Here is a 27,449-nt window from a genome sequence, read left to right on the forward strand (position 1 = left end):
TCGAAACAAAGTTGGTCCATTGTAATATGAGACACAATTTAGGTCGAATGAATGACGATGCAGCTACAGTAGTTTGGTTCGAGTCGTAAGCTTAGCAGTTAAGCTTTACCAGGTAGCCATTGCTATACATCAGGCGCTCCATCCGTATTTATACGGGTACCCTTCCTTTTTCACGCGCTTTGTCTGGTTTGAATCGATTGCTTATTTTGCTTTGATCTGATAAGCGTCGTTTTCTTTGTTATAGGTGTTTACGTCACTATAAGCTGAAAATGCATTACTGTACTGCATCATGCATTGTTTGTCGCATTCTGATAGTTCGTGTTTACGGCCTGTCGCCGCTCGCGGCATGGCTTGCTTTTGTGCGTGCTACCGCCGCTTACAATAATAAAAAAGAGAGGAATTGTCTCATAACCGAAACAATGGCAAGAGACTGCTATTTGTTGTTACTTACACTGCTACTTTTTTTGATAATGATATGCACATGACTTTTAAACCATACATATCAACAAGAACCAAATAATAGACTGCGTATGATAGAACATAGTTCTGTACGAGAGTTAGTCGAAAATTTTTCTCCGTTTGAAAATCTTTGCGGCCGCTTCTTTAGTACATCAAATTCTGCACAGAAATTAGAGTCACCTTAGATTTAAAAATCTAGTCAGTTGCCGTACTTCATTTCTGACTGTGTCACTACTAGGCATAAGAATAATATGAATATAAACATGAAACGATACGTATATTCTTCCGCGTTTGCTGTTGTCTCACTCTAGTTTCGTAGTTTATTAGGCAGCAAACATGAAAGAATACATGGCAAAATGTTTATATTCATATTATTCTTATAGTGAAGAGAATACTGCACGTGATTCACATTTCATCAGGTTCCTATTAACAACCATCCCTTCTCACAGGTAGGAAAAAATTCAGAACGTAGAGTTGGCCATATTGACAAACATCCCAAACAGTCTTGCCAGTCGGATTTTCGTATTACATTGAAATTCTGCTATATTCGAAGATGAACAATATGGAATTTGTATTTACTTTGTTGAATAATGTATGAAAATGCAGTGGTCGAAACTCGGGGCGGAGAAAAAAGCTCGTCTTCCACCTTTTTTTTTTAATATATTTACTGACGCAGAGGTTTTGGCACCTACAAAGCATGCCTGTGTAGCGCTACATATATTCGACGGCAGAAGTTAGCTGTGGCGGCACCTACCAACATTTTTCAGAACTTCCGCTTGCTTTGCACTCGATTCTAAGCCGCAGGCAGTTTTTTGGATTACAAAAACCGGAAAAAAAGTGCGGCTTAGATTCAAGTAAATATGGTAGCAACATGTCACAAATAAAGAGGGCTAACACACAGGGAAAAAAAGAAATTCCAAAATAATTCTTATATGTGAGAAGCAAGGAAGTTGGTTCTCCAGCGAATGCATTAGTCTAGTTTCATTTATACTGAAAAAGCATAGGGTCATGATTCTGATTTGATCTATGCACCATGATGAACATAATGATGGTAATACAGGTAAACCAGAAATAATTTCATACTATAATCATACTAAAGGTGGTGTTGATGCCCTAGGTGAGAACTATGCCAAGTATTCAACTGCGTGATATACCTATTGGTGTCTAATGGCATTGTTTTTCTGCAGATTGGACGTAAGTGGGATGAATGTGTTTATTTTTCACAGTTCCTACAGAGACAGCATCCAAGTCTTCCACTTTAATTTTTTGTAGAAGCTTGCAAACACATTGGTGTCATCACAGATGGAAAAGCGAGTCAACAACACTTACATACCCTGTGGATGTTGTGCATCCATTTACTGTGTTTTGGTATAGCAGAACCAAGAGCAGAAGTCATTGTAGAACAACTAGAAAAATGTGAAACATGTTCCCTCTGTGGCCCAGTGAAGAAGAGGAAGATGTCTTATGTTTCCCAATATTGCAAGAAGCCAAACTACCTTGAGTTCTCTACAGAAAGCTGCAGTGAGTGCAAAGAAAAGTTCTGAGAAGGAAATTGAAAATCTAAAAAGTTTTAATATACCAACGAAACTAATCAGTTCTTGAAAACACAATGTAAGTGCATAGATAAATATACTCACCCAACGACGGAGAACACATGTATAAAAGGTATTATAATTTGCAAGCTTTCAGAGCCAGTGACTCTTCCTTCTGGCAGCAGGATTGAAGGAGAAACAGAGGGGTGAAGGAAAATGACTGGTGACATTTATGGAAAGGGGCAGAGTTTAGGAAGTTTGCTGAGAAGCCAAGGTCAGGGGGATTTATCAGATGGGATGAGAAGGAAACTGATTGCTGGGGACTGCACCAGACAAGATTTGAAAACATGAGAGCTTAAAGGTGAAAGTTATGATAGTATGCAAGACAGATTTTACTGCTAAAACATTGTACATGAATTAATGAGAGCTAAAAGATAAGTGTGTTTTATGTGATAGATATGGGAGGGGATGGAGAAAAACAGACAGGTCAGAAAATGAAAGATGAAGAAACCTAAAGAGGTCTGAAAAAAAGGAGATTTATGAGAAGAAATGCTAAGACTGAAGAAATTAATGTAAATTACACACTTCTGTTCACATTAAACCTACTAACAAACAACAGTACTTACATTCGCACAGTTGCCATCCTTTCTGTCAAATGTTCCCTCCCATACAGTCGTGGTATTTAAGGTAAACACATATGTTCACAAGGCAGACTCTTTACAGCAATACACCGCCATTCTCTCCTCAGCCTTAAATGGATGTAATTATCTCACCAGCCTAGTTCAAAAGAAATTTCCCAGGCCATCGCATGCAGTCCTGGTACAGCTGATCCATCCTTGTCACTCAATACTGTACCGGTGTTGAATGTATTAATCAGCTGCTTTGACAAGACTATGACTTCCTAAAATCATGCCCTGAAATGAGGATAATTCTGTCCAAGATTCTGGGCCCCCCCCACCCCCCCTCCCCCTGCATCTAGAATATCTTTTGTCACCCTCCCAATCTCCACAATATTCTTGTCAGATCATATGCTCCTCTCCACCCGTCTCCTCATCCTATGACTCCTACACATGTGACTGTCCCCGCTGCAAGTTTTGCCATATCCTCCTTCCTATCATCACCTATACCAGACCTGTAACTGGCAAAACATATACTGTCAAAGGGAGAGCCACCTGTGAAACAACACAGGTCATATACCAGCTGTTATGTAAACACTGTTCAGCCTTCTACATCCCGCATGATACCACTAAGTTACCAGCTATGACGAATGGGCATAGGCAGAGCGTGTGTTCTGGCAGCACACAATATTCTGTTGCACAGTGTGCCACCCACCTGGTCTTAGTTTATGTTAATTTATTTGGTCTCAGAATTTCTTCTCAGTAACTATTTCTTTCTTCACTTCCTTTTAGTTTCCTACATCTTCCACTTTCTGACATGTCTCACCGAGCGAGGTGGCGCAGTGGTTAGCACACTGGACTCGCATTCGGGAGGACGATGGTTCAATCCCGTCTCCGGCCATCCTGATTTAGGTTTTCCATGATTTCCCTAAATCCTTTCAGGCAAATGCCGGGATGGTTCCTTTGAAAGGGCACGGCCGATTTCCTTCCCCGTCCTTCCCTAACCCGAGCTTGCGCTCCGTCTCTAATGACCTCGTTGTCGACGGGACGTTAAACGCTAATCTCCTCCTCCTCCTGACATGTCTATCTTTCTCTTTCTCCCTTCCACGTCTATCACATACAATACATTTAGCTTTTCATTCTTATTAATCTGTTTATGATTTTTTAGCAATAATCTCTGTCTTGCATGTTACCATATTTTCCACCTCTAAGCTCCCAGGTTTTCAAATTTCATCCGGTGGAGTCCCCAACAATCAATCTTTCCTACTCATCCTGTCCAGTAAGGCTTCCCCAACCTGAGTCCTTTCCTTCAACCCATCTGACAGAAAAAGGAGTCACTCCCTGCGAAAGCTTGTGAATTGTAATATCTTTCATATGTATGTTCTCTTGCCACCACTTGGTGAGTAGATTTTTTATCTATACCATTAACTTTATAAAATGTACTAGTGTAATTTTTATTTTTCAAAATGTTTTGTGAGAGTTTCTTGTGTTTTTGTGTAATAAACAATAAAGATGTAGCAAAAAGTAAAAGTTAGAGTGCAGGGTTATTGAGTTTTTATAGTTTTAACATTATTATTTAATGTTATGTTCATTTTGTGCAGTTTTCTATTGACATGTGTTTTTTCCCCCCACATAAACTTTTAAATTTATTTGAATATATTTTTGTGTGGTATTAGCATACCTTTTTACATAAAGAACTGAATTGTTTAGATAAATGCTACATTTATGGGTATGGTGGTCATACCACACCTGGTACAGTGTGTGACAAAAAAAATGATCTGGGAAGCTATGGGTTCATTTATAATTTCTAGTGTTTGCTTCATCCTGCCTCTCTCTTATTTCTCTGCACCCTCAAACATTTTTCTCATTCTATGTTTTTGTTTTTATTTCTTTTTTTTCCTTTTTTTCTTTTGTTGCACTTATTTTTGTTTGTCATACTGCTTGCCTATAACTCAGTATTACTAGTTTGTAATTTGAGTACTAATCTTTAGGGAACTGTTATTTCAATGTTGTACACCACATGCTCTGACTCTCCTGATATGACATTTGGAGTGACTCATTTTTCTGTTCATTGTTGGTATATCATTCCTGCACATGTTAATGTTTTTTGAGAGGCTTTCTCCTGTAGTGTTATCTAAAATTTCTGGAATGAGTGTTCAGATATTTGCGTTTCCATTGGTATCAACTCTAATACTTAAGTAGACACCTCCCTGCTACCTGTTGTTCTGTTCCTGTGTCTGTACACTCTCCAAATGTTTCATTACTGCATTTATATGCATCACTCTCACAACAGGAGAGCTTGTGATATCAGGAGCATTTCATTTACGATATTTGGGACAGGCACTAGCATAACTCTTGAATATGTATTATGTATTCTTGTCTTACAATGTTCTGTGTCTTTGATGGTCTCCTCAATTTAGATCTTCAGAACAAAGAGTATACCTAATTTAAATAAGAGAGCATGGAAACAGGTGTAGAACTCAAAACAGCAATCCATGATAGATGACATGGGATAATAAGATGAATCACAATCACATGGCAATGTGAATATAATAACGAGAAGTCCTGGGAGGAATACAATTAATAGAAGAAGTAAAGGTAACAATTCGCCATGGAGTTGAGGCATTAGGAGGTCAATAGGTATATAAACAAGACTAGACACATTGCTAAGCTTATGGATGACAATGGTCTGTTTCAGAGCTAACTAAAACGGTGCATGCCTGCAACCCTGCAACTCCCCCCCCCCCCCCCCAACCACCATACACACACACACACACACACACACACACACACACACACACACAAATGACTACATTGTCCAGGATGACTACGTTCTACACTGTCCCAACACTCCAGGGAAACCTATGAAAGCAGTCATTTCAAATACCAGCTTTGCTGTAACTTATGCACAGTGTGTGTTTGTTAACAACCATCATCTATCCATCCACTTGTGCACTCTGTCTGTATATATATGTGTGTGTGTGTGTGTGTGTGTGTGTGTGTGTTTTAACAACTATCTGTCCATTTGAGTGAATGGCCACTGCCAAATTGTGGCTGAGGGCAGAGTTGACGAGTTGACAACCCACTGGTGCATGCTGCTGAGCACAACATGTTTGATTTCAATGGCTACTTAACAGCCCATGCCATCTGGACCCTTCTCCCCAACACTGGATCTCTGCATTACAGAGGTGGAAATTGTCAACCCCACAGTCCCCCTAGCCCCCTAGCCTCTATCTGTGCTAGCTTCTGTGTTAACATCCATCTCCACCACCCCAGGGTCTGTATCCCTCACTTCGCTCTTTATACACTCACATCCACCTCTCCCTTTGTCTCTTCCTCTGTTCTCCCCCCCCCCCCCCCCTTACCACCTTATCACTTCAGCGCCCTCCACTCTCTCTCTCTCTCTCTCTCTCTCTCTCTCTCTCTCTCTCTCTCTCTCTCTCTGTGTGTGTGTGTGTGTGTGTGTGTGTGTGTGTGTGTGTGTGTGTGTGTGTTAACCATTACTGCTTCCATGAGTTTGAAAGTATAAAACAGAAAGCCTATCACATTATTCTTTCTTTATCTCTCAGCATCTATTGTATGATGATCAGTATTTGCACTGATCTGCTTCTTATTTTAAAATAGCTGCAAACTATTTAACTGCACACAACACACATACTGGCTATAATTACAACTGAAAATTTTATTTCAAGAATGGCAAATAAATGTTAGGCTTATGAAGCTTAAGATAAAAGACCAGTAATCAGATATTTTTATATATTTTATCCTCAAATTTACAGTTTCTGATTATTATTATTATTATTATTATTATATTGTAATCTTTTGTGAAATTCCTTTAAATTCTGAGTAGCATTCATTACAGGTCATATCTGGTCAGTTTCTGGCCGACAAGAAAGTTACTACTTATGTAGTAGTGGAAATGTATGGTCTGCCAACAGATACAATCAGGGATGAGTTCAGAACGTCCAAGGTTACAGGAAATGGCCTGAATCCAGTATACAATGCAGAACCATTCCTGTTCAAAAAGGTAAGGTCCTTTTAAAATATGTGGTTGCCATGCCTGATAAATTGCATTATTTCATTGTTGTGAATCCAAATAATAGCATAAAATTCAAGAAGCCATTGGAAATTTCAGTGTTGTAGCAATTATTTGATACGTTCACAGATGAAATATCACTCCATATTGAAACAAGAACAGCAGAGAAAGGCAAAGGAAAATGATGTTCAAGAAATGAATTTCTTAACAGAAAACTACATTACAGTTCATGACAAATACTAATGAAAGAGTCTTCTACCTACCTGAAACAGTAATCATTAAGAACACAATGAATATTAAATTTGAAAATGATCAATTTAATCACAATGTATTTCCAATTTATGGATATAATTAGAAGGATTTTTTGACAATTTCCCATTTCTGTATCTACAAGCATATTCTGCAAACCGTTGTGAGGTGCATGGCAGAAGATACATTCCTTTGTACCACATATTAAAGTTTTGTCCCTTTACATTTGTGTTTGGAGCACAGGTCGAATGACTGCTTAAATGGTTCTATGTCTGCTGTAATTAGTCTAATCTTGTCCTAGTAGCCCCAGTGAAAGCAATTGTAGGGGGCTGTATTGTATTCCAATATTATTCACTTGGTACTGGTTCTGGAAACTCTGTAAGTAGGCTTTCACAGTATTAATTAAGACTATTTTCAAGCTTCTGCCAGTTCAGGTTTTTCAGCTTCCATGTGATACTTTTCAGGGGGAGAACAAACCAATCATGATGCCTCTCTTGGTATACACTGAGAGGTGACAAAAGTCATGGGATACCTGTTAATACTGTGTTGGACCTGCTTTTGCCCAGCATAGTGCAGCAGTGTGATGTGGCGTGGGTTCAACAAGTCGTTGGAAGTCCCCTGGAGAAATACTGAGCCATGTTGCCTCTATAGCCATCTGTAATTGAGAAGGTGTTGCCATTGCAGGATTTTGTACATGAACTGACCTCTCAATTACGTTCCATAAATATTCGATGGGATTCACGTAGGGTGCTCACATTGACGAATGTCCTCCAAACCAGTCGCGAATAATTGTGGCCTGGTGACAAGGCACATTGCCATCCATAAAAAATGCTGTCTTTGATTGGGAACATTAATTCCATGAATGACCGCAAATGGTCTCAAAGTAGCTGAACATAACCATTTCTAGTCAACAATTGGTTCAGTTGGTTCAGAGGACCATGTCCATTTCATGTGAACGCAGACCATGCCACACGCCATTATGGAGCCACTACCAGCTGGCACAATGCCTTGCTGACAATGTGGGTCCATGGCTTCATGGGGTCCGTACCACACTTGGAACTTACCATTGGTTCTTACTAAGTGAAATTGGGACTCATCTGACTAAATCATGGTTTTACAATCATCTATGGTCCAACCGATATGGTCACGAGTCCAGGAGAGGCACTGCAAGTGATATCATGCTGTAAGCTCTGCTCTCAGTCATTATGAAAAGGCCGTTGGCCACTGCATTGCCCATGTCTGAAATTTGGTATTCTCAGCACACTCTTGACTCTTTGGATCTCAGAATATTTAATTTCCTAACAGTTTCTGAAATTGAATGTTCTATATGTCTAACTCTAACAAACATTCTATGTTCCAAGTCTTTTAATTCCTGCTGTGCAGCCATAATCACAATAGAAACGTTTTCGTATGAATCACCTGAGTACAAATGACAGCTCCATCAATGCATTGCTCTTTTATACCTTGTATATATGACATAGCCATGACAAAACTCTACCATCTGGTGAGCAAGATGTATGAGACAGGTAAAACACCATCTGACTTCAAGAATGATATAATAATTCCAAACCCAAAGAAAGCAGGTGGTGACAGGCATGAAAATTACCAGACTATCAGTTTAATAAGTCATGACTGCAAAATACTAACATGAATTCTTTACAGACGAATGGAAAAACTGGTAAAAGCCAATGTCAGGGAAGATCAGTTTGTATTCCGTAGAAATGTTGGAACACCTGAAGCTATACTGACCTTACACCTTATCTTAGAAGATAGATTTGGGAAAGGCAAACCTACATTTCTTGCATTTGTAGACTTAGAGAAAGCTTTTGACAATGTTGACTGGAATACTTTCTTTCAAATTCTGAGGATGGCAGGGGTCAAATACAGGGAGCAAAAGGCTATTTACAATTTGAACAGAAACCAGATGGCAGTTATAAGAGTCGAGGGGCATGAAAGGGAAGCAGTGGTTGGGAAGGGAGTGAGACAGGGTTGTAGCCTATCCCCGATGTTAGTTAATCTATATATTGAGCAAGCAGTAAAGGAAACAAAAGAAAAATTAAGCTGATAGTTCGGTAATTTTCACATCTGTCAACACCTGCTTTCTTTGGGATTGGAATTATTATATTCTTCTTGAAGTCTGAGGGTATTTTGCCTATTTCATACATCTTGCTCACCAGATGGTAGAGTTTTGTCAGGACTGGCTCTCCCATGGCCGTCAGTAGTTCCAATGGAATATTGTCTACTCCGGGGGCCTTGTTTCGACTCAGGTCATTCAGTGCTCTGTCAAACTCTTCACGCAGTATCATATCTCCCATTTCATCTTCATCTACATCCTCTTCCATTTCCATAATATTGTCCTCAAGCACATCGCCCTTGTATAGACCCTCTATATACTCCTTCCACCTTTCTGCTTTCCCTTCTTTGCTTAGAACTGGGTTTCCATCTGACTGAGCTCTTGATATTCATACAAGTCGTTCTCTTATCTCCAAAGGTCTCTTTAATTTTCCTGTAGGCAGTATCTATCTTACCCCTAGTGAGATAGGCCTCTACATCCTTACATTTGTCCTCTAGCCATCCCTGCTTAGCCATTTTGCACTTCCTGTCGATCTCATTTTTGAGACGTTTGTATTCCTTTTTGCCTGTTTCACTTACTGCATTTTTATATTTTCTCCTTTCATAAATTAAATTCAGTATTTCTTCTGTTACCCAAGGATTTCTACTAGCCCTCGTCTTTTTACCTACTTGATCCTCTGCTGCCTTCACTACTTCATCCCTCAAAGCTACCCATTCTTCTTCTACTGTATTTCTTTCCCCCATTCCTGTCAATTGCTCCCTTATGCTCTCCCTGAATCTCTGTACAACCTCTGGTTCTTTTAGTTTATCCAGGTCCCATCTCCTTAAATTCCCACCTTTTTGCAGTTTCTTCAGTTTTAATCTACAGGTCATAACCAATAGATTGTGGTCAGAGTCCACATCTGCCCCTGGAAATGTCTTACAATTTAAAACCTGGTTCCTAAATCTCTGTCTTACCATTATATAATCTATCTGATACCTTTTAGTATCTCCAGGGTTCTTCCATGTATACAACCTTCTTTCATGATTCTTAAACCAAGTGTTAGTTATGATTATGTTGTGCTCTGTGCAAAATTCTACAAGGCGGCTTCCTCTTTCATTTCTTCAGCATCCATGGAAGAAACATTCTGTGAGACAGCAAAGGACCCGGAAGAGCTGTTGAACGGAATGTATGGTGTCTTGAAAGGAGGATATAAGAACAACATCAACAAAAGCAAAACAAGGATAATGTAATGTAGTCAAATTAAATCAGGTGATGCTGAAGGAATTAGATTAGGATATGAGACACTTAAAGTAGTAAAGGAGTTTTGCTATTTGGGGGGCAAAATAACTGATGATTGTCGAAGTAGAGATGATATAAAATGTAGACTGGCTGTGGCAAGCAAAGTGTTTCTGAAGAAGAGAAATTTGCTATCATCGAGTGTAGATTTAAGTGTCAGGCAGTCTTTTCTTAAAGTATTTGTATGGAGTGTAATCATGTATGGTAGTGAAACATGAACAATGAATAGTTTAGACAAGAAGAGAATAGAAACTTTTGAAATGTGGTGCTATAGAAGAATGCTGAAGATTAGATGGGTAGATCACATAACTAATGAGGAGGTATTGAATGGAATTGGGGAGGAGTTTGTGGCACAACTTGACAAGAAGAAGGGACCAGTTGGTAGGACATGTTCAGAGGCATCAAGGGATCACAAATTTAGCATTGGAGGGCAGCGTGGTGGATAAAAATCGTAGAGGGAGACCAAGAGATGAATACACTAAGCAGATTCAGAAGAATGTAGGCTGCAGTAGGTACTGGGAGATGAAGCAGCTTGCACAGGATAGAGTAGCATGGAGAGCTGCATCAAACCAGTCTCAGGACTGAAGACCACAACAACAACATCAACCCTCTCTTTCAAATTCTGAAGGTGGCAGGGGTCAAATACAGGTAGCAAAAGGCTGTTTACAATTTGAACAGAAACCAGATGGCAGTTATAAGAGTCGAGGGGCATGAAAGGGAAGCAGTGGTTGGGAAGGGAGTGAGACAGGGTTGTAGCTTATCCCCGATGTTAGTTAATCTATATATTGAGCAAGCAGTAAAGGAAACAAAAGAAAAATTTGGTGTAGGAATTAGAACCCATGGAAGAAATATAAACTTTGAGATTTGATAATGACATTGTAATTCTGTCAGAGACAGCAAAGGACTTGAAAGAGCAGTTGAACGGAATGGACAGTGTCTTGAAAGGAGGATATAAGATGAACATCAACAAAAGAAAAACGAGGATATTGGAATGTATTCGAATTAAGTCGGGTTATGCTGAGGGAATTAGATTGGGAAATGAGACACTTAAAGTAGTAAAGGAGTTTTGCTATTTGGGGAGCAAATCAACTGATGATGGTCAAAGTAGAGAGGATATAAAATGTAGACTGGCAATGGCAAGCAAAGTGTTTCTGAAGAAGAGAAATTCGTTAACATCGAGTATAGATTTAAGTGTCAGGAAGTCGTTTCTGGAAGTATTTTTATGGAGTGTAGCCATGTATGGAAGTGAAACATGGACGATAAATAGTTTGGACAAGAGGAGAATAGAAGCTTTCGAAATGTGGTGCTACAGAAGAAAGCTGTAGATTAGATGGGTAGATCATGTAACTAATGAGGAGGTACTGAATAGAATTGGAGAGAAGAGGAATTTGTGGTACAACTTAGCTAGAAAAAGGGATTGGTTGGTAGGACACGTTCTGAGGCATCAAGGGATCACCAATTTAGTATTGGAGGGCTGCGTGGAGGGTAAAAATCGTAGAGGGAGACCAAGAGATGAACACATTAAACAGATTCAGAAGAATGTAGGTTGTAGTAGGTACTTGGAGATGAAGAAGCTTGCACGGGATAGAGTAGCATGAAGAGCTGCATCTAACCAGTCTCTGGACTGAAGATGGCATTAACAACATATGTGATACTACTGCAGTCTGTATATGTTCATATCGCTGGCCCATGGCTTTTGTCACCTCAGTGTACACTCTATAATCATGTTGATCTTGTTTGGTATGGGTCACACACACTTCAGTAATATTCTGGGATATGTTTGCACAGGTGTTCTGTAAGCAATCTCCTAAGTAGCATCCTAACCAGGAACTAAATGGCGTTGTCTCCAGCCTCATAATACACTGGTGGCTGTTAAAATTGCAGCACCACTGTGAAGGCAGTAAGCAACAAATGTAAAATTGGTAAAGTGTGCTGGATGTTTCATTACACAAATGGTTATCATTTCAGTGCAACAGCACAATGTAAGTAGGTGTAGCACCATCAACATTCTGTATATAAAGAAAGATGATGTTTCAGGATTCTCAGTCATAAATCACATTTGAGTATTGGTTCACTGTAAGAAGATCATATCGTGCCTCATGTAGGAAGGGGAAATGTCAACCAGCACCCATCAAAATTTGAAAGGAACATGATCATTGCCTATTGAGACTGTGGTTTATTGTTATATGATACTATTTTCATTTTGGTTGAGACCCATCGAATTGATAGGCTCAGGAAGGTCATACTCAAAGCTATTCAGGTTCTCGAAGGCCCCAGATTACTGGTGCCTGAGAGGACAGATGCACTGTTATTAAGGATCATACAGTCATTTCACTTTTTTGAGTTAGGAACTGGGCTTATTTGCTGAATGATAAATATACACACAGGCAGTATGCTAATGGTATGGAGCAACATAAATTGTCAGAATGGCAGCCATTGTTGTGCTTTCCTTGACACGGCAGTAGAAAGAGGTGCGTCACCAGTGGTGCACCCGGTAACAACACTGGACATAGTAGTGGCACAGTGTTGTATTTTCAGATGATTTCCAGTCCTGTGTACAACACCATGATGGATGTATCCATATGTTGATGTTCTGATGAGGATGAATGTTATGAGATTGCATTCATCATCATCATAGAGCCCAGTGATGGAATAGGTGCCATTGGGTATGCAACATGATTTTCTCTTGTACACATAGCCAGTAATTTTGACTTCAGCTGTTATGTTTCTGATTTGTTGAGGCCAGTGGCTGTGCCCTAACCTCAAGATTACCATTACATTATTTTTCAGAAAGGTAATACAAGGATGCATGTTCTTGTGCTGTTCTGACCTTCCTTAATACAGAGAGCATTTGACTGTTTCCCTGGCAATCATGCTCTCCAAATCTTTCTACAACTGAAAACATTTGGTCGTGGGTTGGCTACTGCTAATCTATGAGATCTAACAGTGTGTAGGTAATTCATATTTGTCACTACAGATAAGCACGGTGTTTGAACATTAATGTCTATAACAAGCTTTCACAAAACCTTGTTACTTCTGTGCATCATTTCCTCTACTGTCAATGTGTACTTTCACTCTCCTGTCTCATTATAGATCAAGCGCCAAGGAGACTTACTAGCTGAAATGCGACAGCTATTTTATTTATTGTTATTTGTCCCATGGATCAAATAAGTATGGTAGCTTGTACAATTAGTATGGAATAATTCAGTACAAAAATATACGTTACATGGGCTAAGTCAGCACAATAATACATATTACAATATACACAACATTAATGTTATACAGAGTGTTGACAAAATTTTACTAAAGCAGCAACATTATAATACTGATAGTGATATTTTACCTATATAACACAGGTTCTAATAGGTACAACTTCATATAGTTTATTATCTTATTTTCTTATGTGCTGCATGAGCAGGGAAGATGACTTATATACTCAAACAGTAGCATTTTTTTACTTTTATTTCTACGGATAGCATAAGATGTACATGAAAATGGCTGAAATGATGAAAGTTTTAATATACTTTTGTTTATTAGGACAAGTCAGAGTACAAATATTCCCAAGTGGTGTAAAAATAGTGTTTCATTTTAAATTTATTTTGTTTATTAGGACAAGTCAGAGTACAAATATTCCCAAGTGGTGTAAAAATAGTGTTTCATTTTAAATTTATTTCTGAACTTCTTTTATTGATGTTGCTTGGTGAGTGAATAAATTTATTCTCGTACATTTAACACCATTACTGTACAAGTTTGTTGAGTGGGGAATTAGTTGTAAAGAAGTTTTTGATCTTGTGCCATGATAGTGGCAATCCCATATTTCTAGTATGTATTGGCTTATCTTTAAGCAATGAGTTTAATTGATCTGTGGTTATATCTACAGCAAACTGGAGAGTCTCTTCTGTAGCAGATATGAGGATAGTGGCATCATTGTCAAACAGAAGGGTTTTGATGTCTGATGGGCTATGTGGAAGATCTTTTATGTAATGTAAAAACAACAAGGGGCCTAAGGCTGCCTTGGGGAATTCCTTGATTTATGGCTTATGTGGAAGTATTTGTAGTGGTGGCTGTTCCTGAGGGCTTGATTTCATTTACTTCAACATACTGATGTCGATCTTTCAGACAGCTTTAAAACCAGTGGCCTGTGGTTACTATTATTGCAGAGAAATACATCTTTTGCAGCAATATGCTGTGATTAACCATGTGAAATATCCTTTTGAAGTTAGTAAAATACCTGTGTCTGGAAGTTTTTTGACACAAGCTTCAGACTAAGAGCTAATAATTCTTGTGTTGCATCAGCAGTAGTTTTCTTTCCTTGGAAGCCAAACTTTTGGATTAATGTTACTCGTATGTTGTTTTCCTCTACCAGTGTTCCTATTAATGATTTTCCACATGCATGTGCTTTTATTTTATGATTGCTTGAGAAGGTTATCATTTGTAGCTTTTTGGGTGCACTAGCTACATTTCTAAATACCTTTTTATAAGAAGAAAAGTATTTCCTAAATTCTTTACTACTGCCCAACTCAATTTTGCTAACAGAGAGAAATACTTTATTACTCTGATATGATCTGATGATTCCTGGGAGTGATCCAGTTGGAGGGTGTTCTGTCCCTGTTTACACTTTTTATTTGTAAGGGAAAGTGACAGTTAAGATAATAGCCAGGAAATGTCTAAGATTGATTCTTTGCTGTCAACAGTTCGAGCGTCATATATATTTTGCCAGTGTTCTTTCTGCATATCAGAAAAGGAAGTGTGTATGTTGTTTTTATTAAGCTTTCTCCTCTGTACAAGAAGTTTTCTAGGTCTAGGTGTGTTTATTGGCAAGTTAACCTGCATAACTAATGGATTGTGGCCTGAGAATCCTAAACGTACAGAGGATACTGTGAAACTCATGTTACTGCCTACCTGGTCCGGAAAACTAATAGCATGGTTTGTTACTCTAGTCAGAGATTTGACCATCAGGTCAAGGTTGTAGCTGTTCATAATATTTTTGAAGCTTAAATAGCTAGTGTCTGTTGAGAGAAAATTTATGTTAAAATCACCACATAATAAGAGACTAAGATTTCGTGTTACTTATTTTTTTCTATTACTAATGCTAGATTTTTGTATAAAGTGCTCATGTTGCCATAGGGTGATTTTTAAGCAGTTATTGTATAGATATTCAGGTCTGTAAGCTTTACACCTGACAGTTCTAATTCTTTTTCAAAACTACGGAAACTGCATGTGTCTAACGGTGTGGTGGTAATGTCTGTCACAGGTATGCAGCTCGCACCACCTCTGACAGTTTTCTTGATAAGTGACTCACAAGTTTGAATTGTGGTAGTACAGCACTTTCTATTTTGAAAGACCTCATGAAATATTCATTAATACACCATATCTGCACATCTAACAGATCATTTCCACTTATAATTAAAATTTCTAACTCATTTAGTTTATTTTTTAGCTCTTGTAAATTATGAAAATAAACTTCTGGTTCAAGGAATTGTTTGTTAGGTTTGATGATATGTTGGTGTGATTTATTAGACACTACCTTCTTGATTATAAATGACTGATTAGATTCCTTGGAAGTAATACAGTGGATCTCAACTTTATTTGGAGATGCTAAGAAAGAGGAGTTAGTAATTGCATTCCCTGGAGCATTTGAGGTGCACTTGACTCTCAGTAAGAAAGTATGAAACACATGTGAGACAAAGTGGATGTATAAAGCAAATTAAACCCAAAGAAAACTAAATGAAAAAGTTAAAATTGTTGACAAGTATGGGCCTACAAAAAATGGGGCATTTGAGATTCCATTAAAAGTTTTTTGGCACACACAATAGACAAAAAGAAAGAGTCCCATTAAAAATGGGATGTCCAGTCACCATACTCTATATACTGCCAAATGAAGTACAAGTATAATCATCTAGTATTGTAACTCACCATATAGCGGAGATGCTGAGTCACGATAGGCACATAAAAAGATTCATACAATCAAAGCTTTTGGCCATTAAGGCCTTTGTCAGCAGTACACACACACACACACACACACACACACACACACACACACACACACACACAACTTGCACACACGCCTGCAGTCTCAGAGAGCTAAAACCACACTGCGAACAGCAGCACCAGTGCATGATGGGAGTGGCGATGCAGTTTAGATGGATGGTAGGAGAGAAGGTGCAGAGGGGGGAGGGGGTAAGTAGCAGAAAGGAGAGAAATAAAAGAAATGAAAATAAATTAAAAGACTGGGTGTGGTGCTGAAATGATGGCTGTGTAGTGCTGGAATGGGAACAGGGAGGAGGGTGGATGGGTGAGGACAGTGACTAACGAAGGTTGAGGCTAGGAGGGTTATGAGAACGTAGGATGTATTGCAGGGAAAGTTCCCATCTGCGCAATTAAGAAAAGCTGGTGTTGGTGGAAGGATCCATAGGGCACAGGCTGTGAAGCAGTGATTGAGATGAGGGATATCATGTTTGGCAGTTTGTTCAGCGACAGGGTGGTCCACTTGTTTTTTGGCCACACTTTGTCAGTGGCTGTTCATGCGGACAAACAGCTTGTTGGTTGTCATGCCTACATAGAATGCAGCACAGAGGTTGCAGCTTAGCTTGTAAATCACATGGCTGGTTTCACAGGTAGCCCTGCCTTTGATGGGATAGGTGATGTTAGTGATCGGACTGGAGTAGGTGGTGGTAGGAGGATGTATGGGACAGGTCTTGCATCTAGGTCTCAGCATCTTCACTATATGGTGAGTAGCAACTTTACTTCTCTCGTATTGTCACATTCCATCCTGGATTTTCCATCATCTAGTGTTGTAACTGCACTGGAGACACACAATAAGTAAAACTTCTTTTATTGCTACCGGTTCTATCTTGCAGTTTTAATGTTGTTAATGTTTTAATTTTCATTCCATTATATCTGCAATACTATGAGTTCCGATAACTTTATGCATTCAGAAAGAATATTCTTAGATCGTAAGTGGGCCATCAGAGCAAATTTGGTTGTTAGATCAAAGAATGTTATGTTTGATGCTGTTTAAGGGTTTGTAGCTTCAAATACAGCCATCCCAGCACACTTAAACTAATGTGCACAAGTTGAGCATAGTAGGGGGAGTCAGAAGAGAGAAAAGGTAACAGTCATTTTAAATGAGTGTTCAGATTTGCCAGGGTGTCTTAATATGTTGTTTGTATTGGAAAGATGTGCTCCTTGTATAGAATAAGTACACAATTAAAAAAAGAAATAGTGTCTTGACATATGTGCAGCTCTGTTGTGGACAGAGAGTAAGCTCATTTACAACATGATGATGTGTGCCATTGAATCTTTATGGTACCACTATTATTTGCTATCTTTCTAATTCTGTTCCTTGATGTTATCTGAGAAACAACCACTGTTAGTTAGCCCGCATATTGACTCCAGTTTCTTTCATTTTCCTACAGTGTTCCAATTCAATCAATCTTTGATTAAAAACAAGAGCAGATAATTCAGTAAAATTATATCACAACTTGATGCAAGCACTAAATACACATTCACTCCGGAGTCTAAAGTATCAGAGCTAGTTGAACTAAATTTTCTAGCTCGTACAACATCTTCACCTCTGATTCCACTTGTTGACACTGCTCTCCACACTCAGCAAAATTCCTTCTAATATTTACTGGGCTGTATGTTGTAATCTTGTCCTCCCAAACATCACCATTAAATTTCTCTTAGTCTCTTCATTGTTTTCAAAAGCTTCGAGAGGCATAAGATGTACAAAAGAAAAACTTTTTACTTATCTTCATTTTCTCTTCTTTTTGTTGGCTCCAATTCTTGTGTCTAGGGTTACATTCTTGAGGCTTTAATTTTTGTTATAACTATGTGGTTTCCTGATGACTAAATAACTGATGAAGATTTGCCTGTATTATTCTTGAATTTTATTCTTTGTCACATTTTTCAATATCACACCGTCTTCATAATTTCTACTTCTATCACACCACAAATTACATTATTAGTGACACAATCAAAAACACATCTGATTCCATCAGAGTCATGCCCACTACTCCCTACATTCTGCGGTACTCACAATATTCCAGAGAGTTTACAGAGCAAAAGCGTTTACAGACTTTCTTGACAAAAGAAGGATCTTCGCTAAACTATATCATTATTTTGTAAATAAGTCAAGAAATAAATTTTATAATTATCATCAGATCGTGCAATTAATAATATGACTTTCAAGTATGCCAGATATGTCCTAATTCCAAATATTTTTAAAAGAAGAGTAACTTTAACTGTTAGTATATATTGGTTGTAACACATTAATTTCTTTTTATACACTTTAGCCTGAAATATAATACATCATATACAGAATCATATGAAATTCTTTTAGTTAACTGAGATAATGTTCACCTATACAAGAATTGATAGTATAAATGGTATCAAACATTTCTATATAAAAAAGGTAATGTTAGAGGAGGGTGCCCCATTACAATGTGAAGCTATCATTTTAATGTTGGAAAAAGGAAATAAAAACACCAGTCACCAAAAAATGCTACAGTTATGGATTCTCCAGTATGTGTCATTTTCTGATAATTTGACACAAGGAGCTCAATACTATGGTAACAACTTTTATCAGTTCTGGACAGTTTCAGTCCAGGGAAGTACTAGGTTGGCTTAGAAATGAGGCTGACTGAGTTGGGGCAATGGTTAAGGCATTGGATGTGCATTCCGAAGATATGGGGTTCAAATCCCTGCTTGGCTATCCACATAGCAGTTTTCAGTGTCCCCTGAATCAGTTAAGAGGAATACTGGGATATGGCCAGTAACATTCCCCATTCTCTTTCTATCTCACTTACTGGTCTGCCTCTTATGACTTCTGTATTGTCATTACAGAACACCTAGCCTTTCTTCTCCCTTCCTTGAAAATGAGCACAAATTAATACAGCTGACCTCTGTCTGAGGTGCTTACTAAATTAAGAAGAGTGCATGGCAAGGTTATTTTTCAGTGTACTATTTATCAGCATTTCTTCTATTTTTGTATGGACTGTAGAAGAAATGTCTGCTTGAAAGCATGTGTGTTTGCTGTAATTAGTCAAATCTTCTCTATGTGGTCAGTATGGGATGGATATGTAAGGGGTTATACTATAAGCATAGCTCACTAATTTTATATTAGTTTGTGAAAATTTGTAGGGATTGTTCCCTAAATAAATTTTCACATTACAGTGGAGTGTTCACTGATTTGAAACTTCTTGTCAGATTAAAACTGTGTATAGATGTTGAGGCTCAAATCTGGGACCTTAGCCGCTGAAACTGTGTGGATGGTTCATGAGTCCTCCTTGTATAGATCCGTTGGTAAATCACATGCCCACAAAAGGCAAAGATTTCAGTCTGGCTCACAGTTTTAATCTGTCAGGAAGTTTGTAAGTAGGCTATCACAGGCTATATTGTGTCTAAATTCAAATGTCTACCTGAAACAAATATGCAACTGTTTATGCTGCTGTTCTTTGTACATATTCAGTATCACTGTTAGCCCTATTTGGTTTGGGTCAAACACACTTTAGCAATACTCTAGCATGGTCAAACAAGTGTTTTGTAAGCAAACTCCTTTGTAAACAGATTGAATTCCTAAGATATTCTAACATTGACCTGAAGTGTGCTACTAGCTTTACCTACAACTTAGCAGATGAGATCATTTTATTTCATATCTCCACAGATTGTTACACACTGTAGGAGTTGATTGAGTCCAGTTGTGACATCTATATTGAAGTCAGAGGATACTAACCTTTCCCATTTTGTGAAATGTAGAGCTTTACATTTCTGAACCTTTAAAATGGGTTTCCCACCTTTGCATCATTGCGAAATCTTATCACAATCTGACTGGATATTTGTTCAGACAATTTTTGATTATAGATGACTGTGTCACCTATTTAATGTTTCATGTTCATGTTAAATTATCTGCTAGTTCATTAACAAACAACAAAACCAGCAAGTGTCCCAACATGTTTCACTGAGGGGCACACATGAGATTATCACAGGATACACAAATGTGTCAAAACTCTGAAATAATCAAGCATTGGAGAGGACGCAATGTGTCAGAAGATGGTACAGGTTCAGGCATCTTGTCAAAGAACTGAAAATGCTTAGGCCCACTTTGCACAACATGACTGTGATGTGCAAAAAATCTGGGGGGCACTACACCTAGTTGCTGGGCGTGGTTACTGTGGGTTGTCAACTGGTAGATAGTGTTTGGCCTAGTGAGTTGTGGCAAGAGTGAAGTTCACCAGGGGTAGTGTGATGACTAGAGCTGTTTTTCCTGGTTTTGACAAGGTCTGTTGTTGTTTTGTTCATCAACCCTAAGGCTGATTTGATGCATTTCTGTCAATTGCCAGCTGCATCAAACAGCCGAGTATGCTGCATCAAACATCAGCAATGAACTGCATATACCATGTGTGAGGTGTTTCTCTTATGTTTTGGCAGATATTTGTGTTTTCATTTCTGCACTATGTAGATGAATACACAGTATTTTAAAAAAGTAATGTTTTATTGTTCGTACAATAAAGTAATCCCAAATTAGTGTAGAGCAACGTTTGGTGTAACAATATGCATTAATAGAAACAAAAAGAGCAATCAGAGCTATGTAGTGACTATGTAGTGCTGCTGTGTGGTGGTATATATTGCAGACAATGTGACATGGGTCAGCACACAAGATGGGAAAAGTAGGGGTAGAGGACATGATGAACAAATGCTTACCCATCTCATAACACCTGATATGGCATGTGCCGCTAACCTGGATCTTGTTCAGAGCGCGCACTGTAATTGATTATAGTTCACTGTCCTGGTGCGGGTGGCACTCCGGTGACGATTTGCTATGACGTCGCTGGCGTGTGTTTGCAGTGGCTGGCGGAAAGCGAGAGGGTAGTTGGTTTTCTGGGGACTGCACAGAACGCGAAGTTCGCTCTGCCTGAGCCGCCTCCACCCCAGACCACTTTGCTCATACTGCGAGGCACAACAACCTTAGCGCTAGTCACTAGCAGGTCAGGCAGAGTGAACTTCATGTTCTGTGCAGTCCCCGGAAAACCAACTACCCTCTCGCTTTCCGCCGGCCACCGCAAACACATGCCAGCGATGTCATAGCAAATCGCCACCGGAGCGCCACCCGCACCAGGACAGCGAACTATAATCGATTACAGTGAGCGCTCTGAACAAGATCACAGGTTAGCGGTGCACGCATTATCAACACCCTTCATAGTTATTGAGTGGTGCACCCATCTAACAACAATACTAATGCTGCCAAGTATGCTACTCATTTTCAAGCTGTCCCTCAAAAATGTCTTGAAAGTGATAATTATACCTGGCGGTTTATTATTGTGGGAACATTGGTTTTCTCAGTCAGTAGATAGCAACAAAAGAGGCCACAGATATATAAATGTTTGTTCATTATGTCTTCTTTGCCCTACTTTCACCACTTCATGTGCTGACCTTTAGTATTCCATGTATCTGCTGTAAGCACTGCCAAGCAGCAGTGCTGCTAAGTTGTTACTGGAGTCCTGATTATCTCAAATGGAATAATCTCCTCCTACCAACCAGCATTTATTCCACAAATATTGGTTATGGGTAACCCAACTCACATATTTTTCACATTACATCCTGAAAGCCATGGATCACAACAGTGAGGTAGATGCAGTATTTCTTGACTTGAGAGAAAAGCATTTGGCTCACTACCACATTGACACTTATCAACAAACGTACAGTTGTAATTGACATAAAATAAAATTTGTGATTGGATAGAAGAAAAAAGGAAGATTAGTATTTAATATCCCATTGACATTGAGGTCATTAGAGATGGAGCACAAGCTCAGATTATTTCAAGGATGGGGAAGGAAATCAGCCATGCCATTTCAAAGGAACCATCCCAGCATTTGCCTGGAGCAATATAGGGAAACTGCAGGAAAATCTAAATCTGGATGGGCCGACACAGATTTGAAGCATAATCCTCTCGAAAGGGAGTACAGTGTGCTGACAACTGAACAACCTCACTCGTGTGATTAGAACGAATATTTCTTGGTAGCGAGGGTGCAGCATGCTACCTTGAGTGGAGAGTCATCAAAAGATGTAGAAGTAACTTGAGGCATTCCCCAGAGAAGTGTGTTGACATCTTTGTTGCATGCAAATCAGCTGGCAGACAAAGTAACCACAGAATTTTTGCTGATGGAGCAGTACCATCTGGAAAGAAAAGCTTCACAAATATTCAGTCAAATCTTGATAAAAATTCAAAGTGGTGGAAGGATGGGAACAGTTCATAAATGTAAAACTGTGTACTTCACTAAATAAACAAAGTACCCTACGACTGCATTATCGGTAAGTCACAATTGAATTCTGTTGACTGATGCAACACCTGCATGTAACTGTTTGTGGGGATCACATAGATTCAGTCATAAGTAAAGCAAGTGACAGATTTTGGTTCATTGGTGGCAGACTGGGAAAATTCAATATCTGCAAATGAGATTTCTTACAAAACACTTGTGTGACACATCGTAGAATATTGCTCAAGTGTATGGAACCCATACCAGCTAGGGTGTTGGACAGACACTAAACAAATGCAAAGAAGGCCATTGAAAATGCTCTCATGTTTATCTGACTCTTGGGAGACCATGGCAGTGATGCTGAAAAACCAGAACTGGGTAAAAGTTGAAGATATATGCCAACTTTTCCACAAAAACCTCTTTACAATGTTTCAAGGAACAGTATTAACTAAGGAATTCAGGAATGGGCAATAACTCTTGGAGGGACCAAAAAGATGAAATTGGGCTAATTACAACATTCACAGAGGTTTTAAGGAATAATTATTCTCATGCTCCATGTGTGAATGTAATAGGAAGAAACCCTAATACATGATACAATGTGAAGTACCCTCTGCAAAGCACTTATTAGTGGTTTGCTCCACAAAAATTTCTTGAAAGTGATAACTGTATCAGGCTGAATTAGTATTGTGGAGACAAAAACTGTCATAAGATATGTAAATATTTGTTCACCATGTCTTCTTTGCCCTACTATTATCACCTCATGTGCTGGACTGTAATGTTCTGTGTCTGTTAGCAAAGTGCTAAACAGTTGTTTGTAGAATATAGGTGAAGATGTCAATGTCTTCAGCCTGTTAATACATAGCATTAAACTGAGTATCACACTAGGCTAGTGTGTTATAACATTACTGACTGTACATAAAATTCCACTTTACAAACATTTTATTTGCAATGAGAAACAAATTGAATCTTTTTGTTAGTGCTGTGTATCACACAAAATCCAATCAATGATGTTTTCTTGGCTGATTCCATCTTTGCATGGTGGAAGCAAAATATGTATATACTTGCCAGACCACCTCAGAAAATGCATCACAATAATTATTGGCAGGGACCCACTATACTCATCTTTAGGCCTGCCTGTGCAGTTCTTTCCTTCCACCATTCCTTCGGGTATGCATCTTAATATGTCCTCAAACATGCAATCTCTTTGATTCACTGAATTCTTTATTAGGAATTTTTTCTTGTTGGCTGATTGTGGGACACCTTTTTCTTCTTACTCAATCTGCCAAACTGATGCTCAACAGCCTCTATAATGCCCCATTTCAAATACTTTTAATTGTTACATTTTTGTGTTTCGCATTGTCCTTGTTTCCCTTCCATACATGCCTGTGCTGCAAACACTGCTTATAGTGAGTCTTTTTGTAGTCTCTAGCTTTCTATTTTTGAATATTTGCAGCTATTTCTTTTTGAGGAAAGCACTTTTTACCTCTTACAAACCTTTCCACAGTGCCATCCTTTCACCTTCTTTCTTTGTCTATCCTGCTTCTGGGGTAACAAAACTGCTTTACATTTTCAAAACTGACTTCTCCAAGTTTAACATTTAATTATCCAGCATGTTCACACCTTTGTCACTGGGAAAATGAATTCAGATGTTTACAGAAATTTTGGGGACAAAACAACAGTGTTAAGGATTGAACTTTTTGTGTACCTACATAAAATTACAGTTATATGGATTTGCAAGACTCGTCTACCAAAAGCACCAGTTACAATGACTCTGAATCTATTGGACAAAATGGAACTTCAGTTGTACATCAAATTAAATTCCCCTAACCATGCTGAGAAACATTCATCTTACATTTGACATCTGGACTCGCATCCAGGAGGACTGTGGTTCAGATTTCTATCCAGCCATTTTTATTTACATTTTCTGTGATTTCTTGGCAAGGCAAATGCTTGGATGTTTTCTTTGAAAGGGTATGATTGATTTCTTCCCCTATCCTTCCTTTATCTGAGCTTATGCTCTGTCTGTAATGACCTCGTTCTTGATGGGATATTAAACACTAATCTTCCTTCCTTTTAACTTTTGCAGTATGGAAACAGATTGTTGGTTACACAGCATGTTGGGAATGAATCACACTGAAGATGTTTGTTTGTTTTAATATGCTTATCATTTCACAACTCACAAATTCACTTGGTCGTAGAAATATAATTTGAAGTAAGCTTATCAGACAAAATATTGGTCACCCCCTTGAAAGATCACATTGGTCGCTTTGGATCATTGCTGGTAGTGTAGAACTCATACCAGGCAGTCACGTGATGTAGTGGTAGTGAAGTGGTGAGTATGTGCCAGCCAGGTGTATGCAATCCACTCAATGAGATGGGTCAACATGGAGATGTCATAGCATAACAGAAAGGAGCTAGCATGTTTGGACATGCCTATGGTCACACCTTGAATGTAGTTGCCCAATTTGTTGCTGTATAAAGGTAAACTGACGACCTGTCTGCAAGGAAGGCCATGCAACTTGGCATAAGAATAGTGGTTGCAAAAATATCTTAAGGACAGGAGAAAAGTTCATGCCTTTTCAATGACAATCTGTTTCAAATCCGACAGGAATTGCCACTGTGAGGAACTGCAGGTCAATTTCAAGAAGTTTCTGAGTAAATATTGTGAAAGGAAATACATCCAGTGAACATTTTGAATTGGGTACGTAGCAAAAGCCCATTGCTCACAGCAGCACATCTTCTGTTGGTCAAACAACATGTAAACTCTTCAGTAGCTGACTGGAGGCATGTAGTGTGGTCCCAATGAGCTGTGATTTTGCCTCTTATCAGATGTTGTGAGGCATTGAGTGCATAGACAGCCCAGTGAGATGCTTAACCCGCAGTGTGTGGTGGGTACAGTTCAGGCCAGAAGTGGTTATGTGGTGTTTTTCAGATCATAACCTTGGTTCACTAATTGAGGTTACTGTGAATATCTAACAGGACGTTTATTGCAACATTCTCAGTACAGAGCGTTCCCATTTCTACTACATCTTCATGGTGAGTACACACTGGTCACTCCTATCTCCCAAGATGATAAGAACTATCATAACAGGACTGTACGCTTATGTTTCTGGTTTGATGAACACTCGAAAACCCTATAATTTCTCAATTGACCCATTAAATTACTGACCTTGATACAGTGGAAAATGTTTGGGACCATTTGAACTGCAGGTAAAACATAGCAGTCAACATACTTGCAATGTTATAGCTCTAAGGGAATCAATTTTCAATGAGTAGTTTCAACTGGGTACAACATACTTGACGAACCTTTTGCACACTCTTTCTCCCTGAATTATGGACATTATCAAGCTTAGAGGTGTGTTAAAAGTTATAACTATCGTGTCTCCTGGGGTAACTAATTTTTTTATCTAGTGTGATCATTTTTAACCAAAACTGTAGCTCATTATGCTGCAGCTCGTTCAAAGGGTAAGGATGAATTGTATCATTTACATGTAGTTATTTAACATACATTTTTATGTAACATCAGAATTTACTCACAAGACACTCTACAGGTTGTGCTGCCCGAGCTTGCGATGTTGAGGTTTGCTGTGTACGGTGAGAAAGGGAAGCTTCTGGGGCAGCGCATTTTGCCTCTGGATGGGCTGCAGGCTGGCTACCGGCACATCTCCCTCCGGACAGAGGCCAACTTCCCCATGTTACTGCCCATGCTGTTCTGCTACATAGAACTCAAAATATATGTGCCTGAGCACTTTGAAGGTACAGTAGATATCTAGATATGTTTCATTATTTTGGCATAAAAGGTGAGCCCCATTAGTAGATTGTACGTAGTAACTATTTCTTGATTTGTTTTGTCCAGGGTTGCAAACTCGCAGCTTCATATAGCTAAGTTTATTTGAAATAGCAGGAAAACAAACAAAAACTTTGCATGATGTTTATTTGCTATCATTTATCACAAAACAAAAATGTATTGCTTCACTTCAACATGTGTTGTATGTGCTGCCACTATACTGCTTGTTAGAATCAAATAATCTGAAACTGTTGTCCCCTTCATGCTGCCGATTACTTGCCTAGTGTTGTTTATGTCTAATACTGTTACCAGGCTTGTTAGTTTAATAAGGGACAGAAACAGTGTCATATGCTGAGTGAGCACTGTGTAGCATACAGAGGTGTCATGTACTCTTGTGAGATGGCATTATTAAGCAACTGACAGAGTTGTAAGGGCCACATTGTGGGTCTCCATTTGCTCAGATGACCAAATTGTGCAAAATCCAGCTTTGTGGGGCATTTAGATATGACTGTGACCTGATATTGGACTGCATGGGAACATGAGAGGAGGCATACTGATTGTCAAGGTCTGTTCCTCCATTTCTTACCACCATAAGAGTCGCCATATCATGCACCAAGCATGTCCTAATCCCTCCACATCTCCACCTGCCATCTGGGAACAAGTAATGGATGCCCTAGAACATTCTGTGTTATGCTTATCCTGCACAATTGGTTGGAGATGAGTAGCAGCCAGACTAGGGAATTAAATACCGCCCATGCGTACACTGCCATTAATGCCCCAGCACAATGGCTGCATTTGGAGTAGTACTGTGACTGGGAAGCATAGTCTGTTGATGAATGTTGTCACATTATGCCCGACAGTAAATTGTGGTTCTGCATTGCTCCAGATGACAATCGTCGGTGAGTATGGTAGCGAGATGGGGAGAAGTCCCATTCTTTCAATGCTTTGGAGAGGCGCAGTGATGTTATACTTACCTTGCATCTTGGTGAGGACAGCTATTGGGTATGACTTCAGGTCATGGCTGGTAGTGACTGAAGGAACTCCGAGAGAGCACAGTGCTACATCACAAATCTTCTGCATCCTTGTGTGTTACCTCCCATAAAGCACTATTGTATGTCATTCTTCAGCAGGACAATGCTTATCCACTCTTGGCAGGAGTC

General features: G+C 39.0%; 1 protein-coding gene across 1 annotated transcript in view; it reads left to right on the forward strand.

Moving 5' to 3' along the window:
- LOC124804976 (1-phosphatidylinositol 4,5-bisphosphate phosphodiesterase-like) overlaps nt 1–27,449 on the forward strand; it is a 543,720-nt gene that overhangs the window by 391,477 nt on the left and 124,794 nt on the right. Inside the window, exons 16-17 of the mRNA XM_047265367.1 lie at nt 6,471–6,635; nt 26,054–26,258. Of these exons, the coding sequence (XP_047121323.1) occupies nt 6,471–6,635; nt 26,054–26,258 (370 nt within the window). The remainder of the gene's footprint in view (nt 1–6,470; nt 6,636–26,053; nt 26,259–27,449) is intronic.

The sequence above is a fragment of the Schistocerca piceifrons genome, chromosome 7 (genome assembly GCF_021461385.2).
Source record: "Schistocerca piceifrons isolate TAMUIC-IGC-003096 chromosome 7, iqSchPice1.1, whole genome shotgun sequence".
NCBI classification, from domain to species: domain Eukaryota; kingdom Metazoa; phylum Arthropoda; class Insecta; order Orthoptera; family Acrididae; genus Schistocerca; species Schistocerca piceifrons.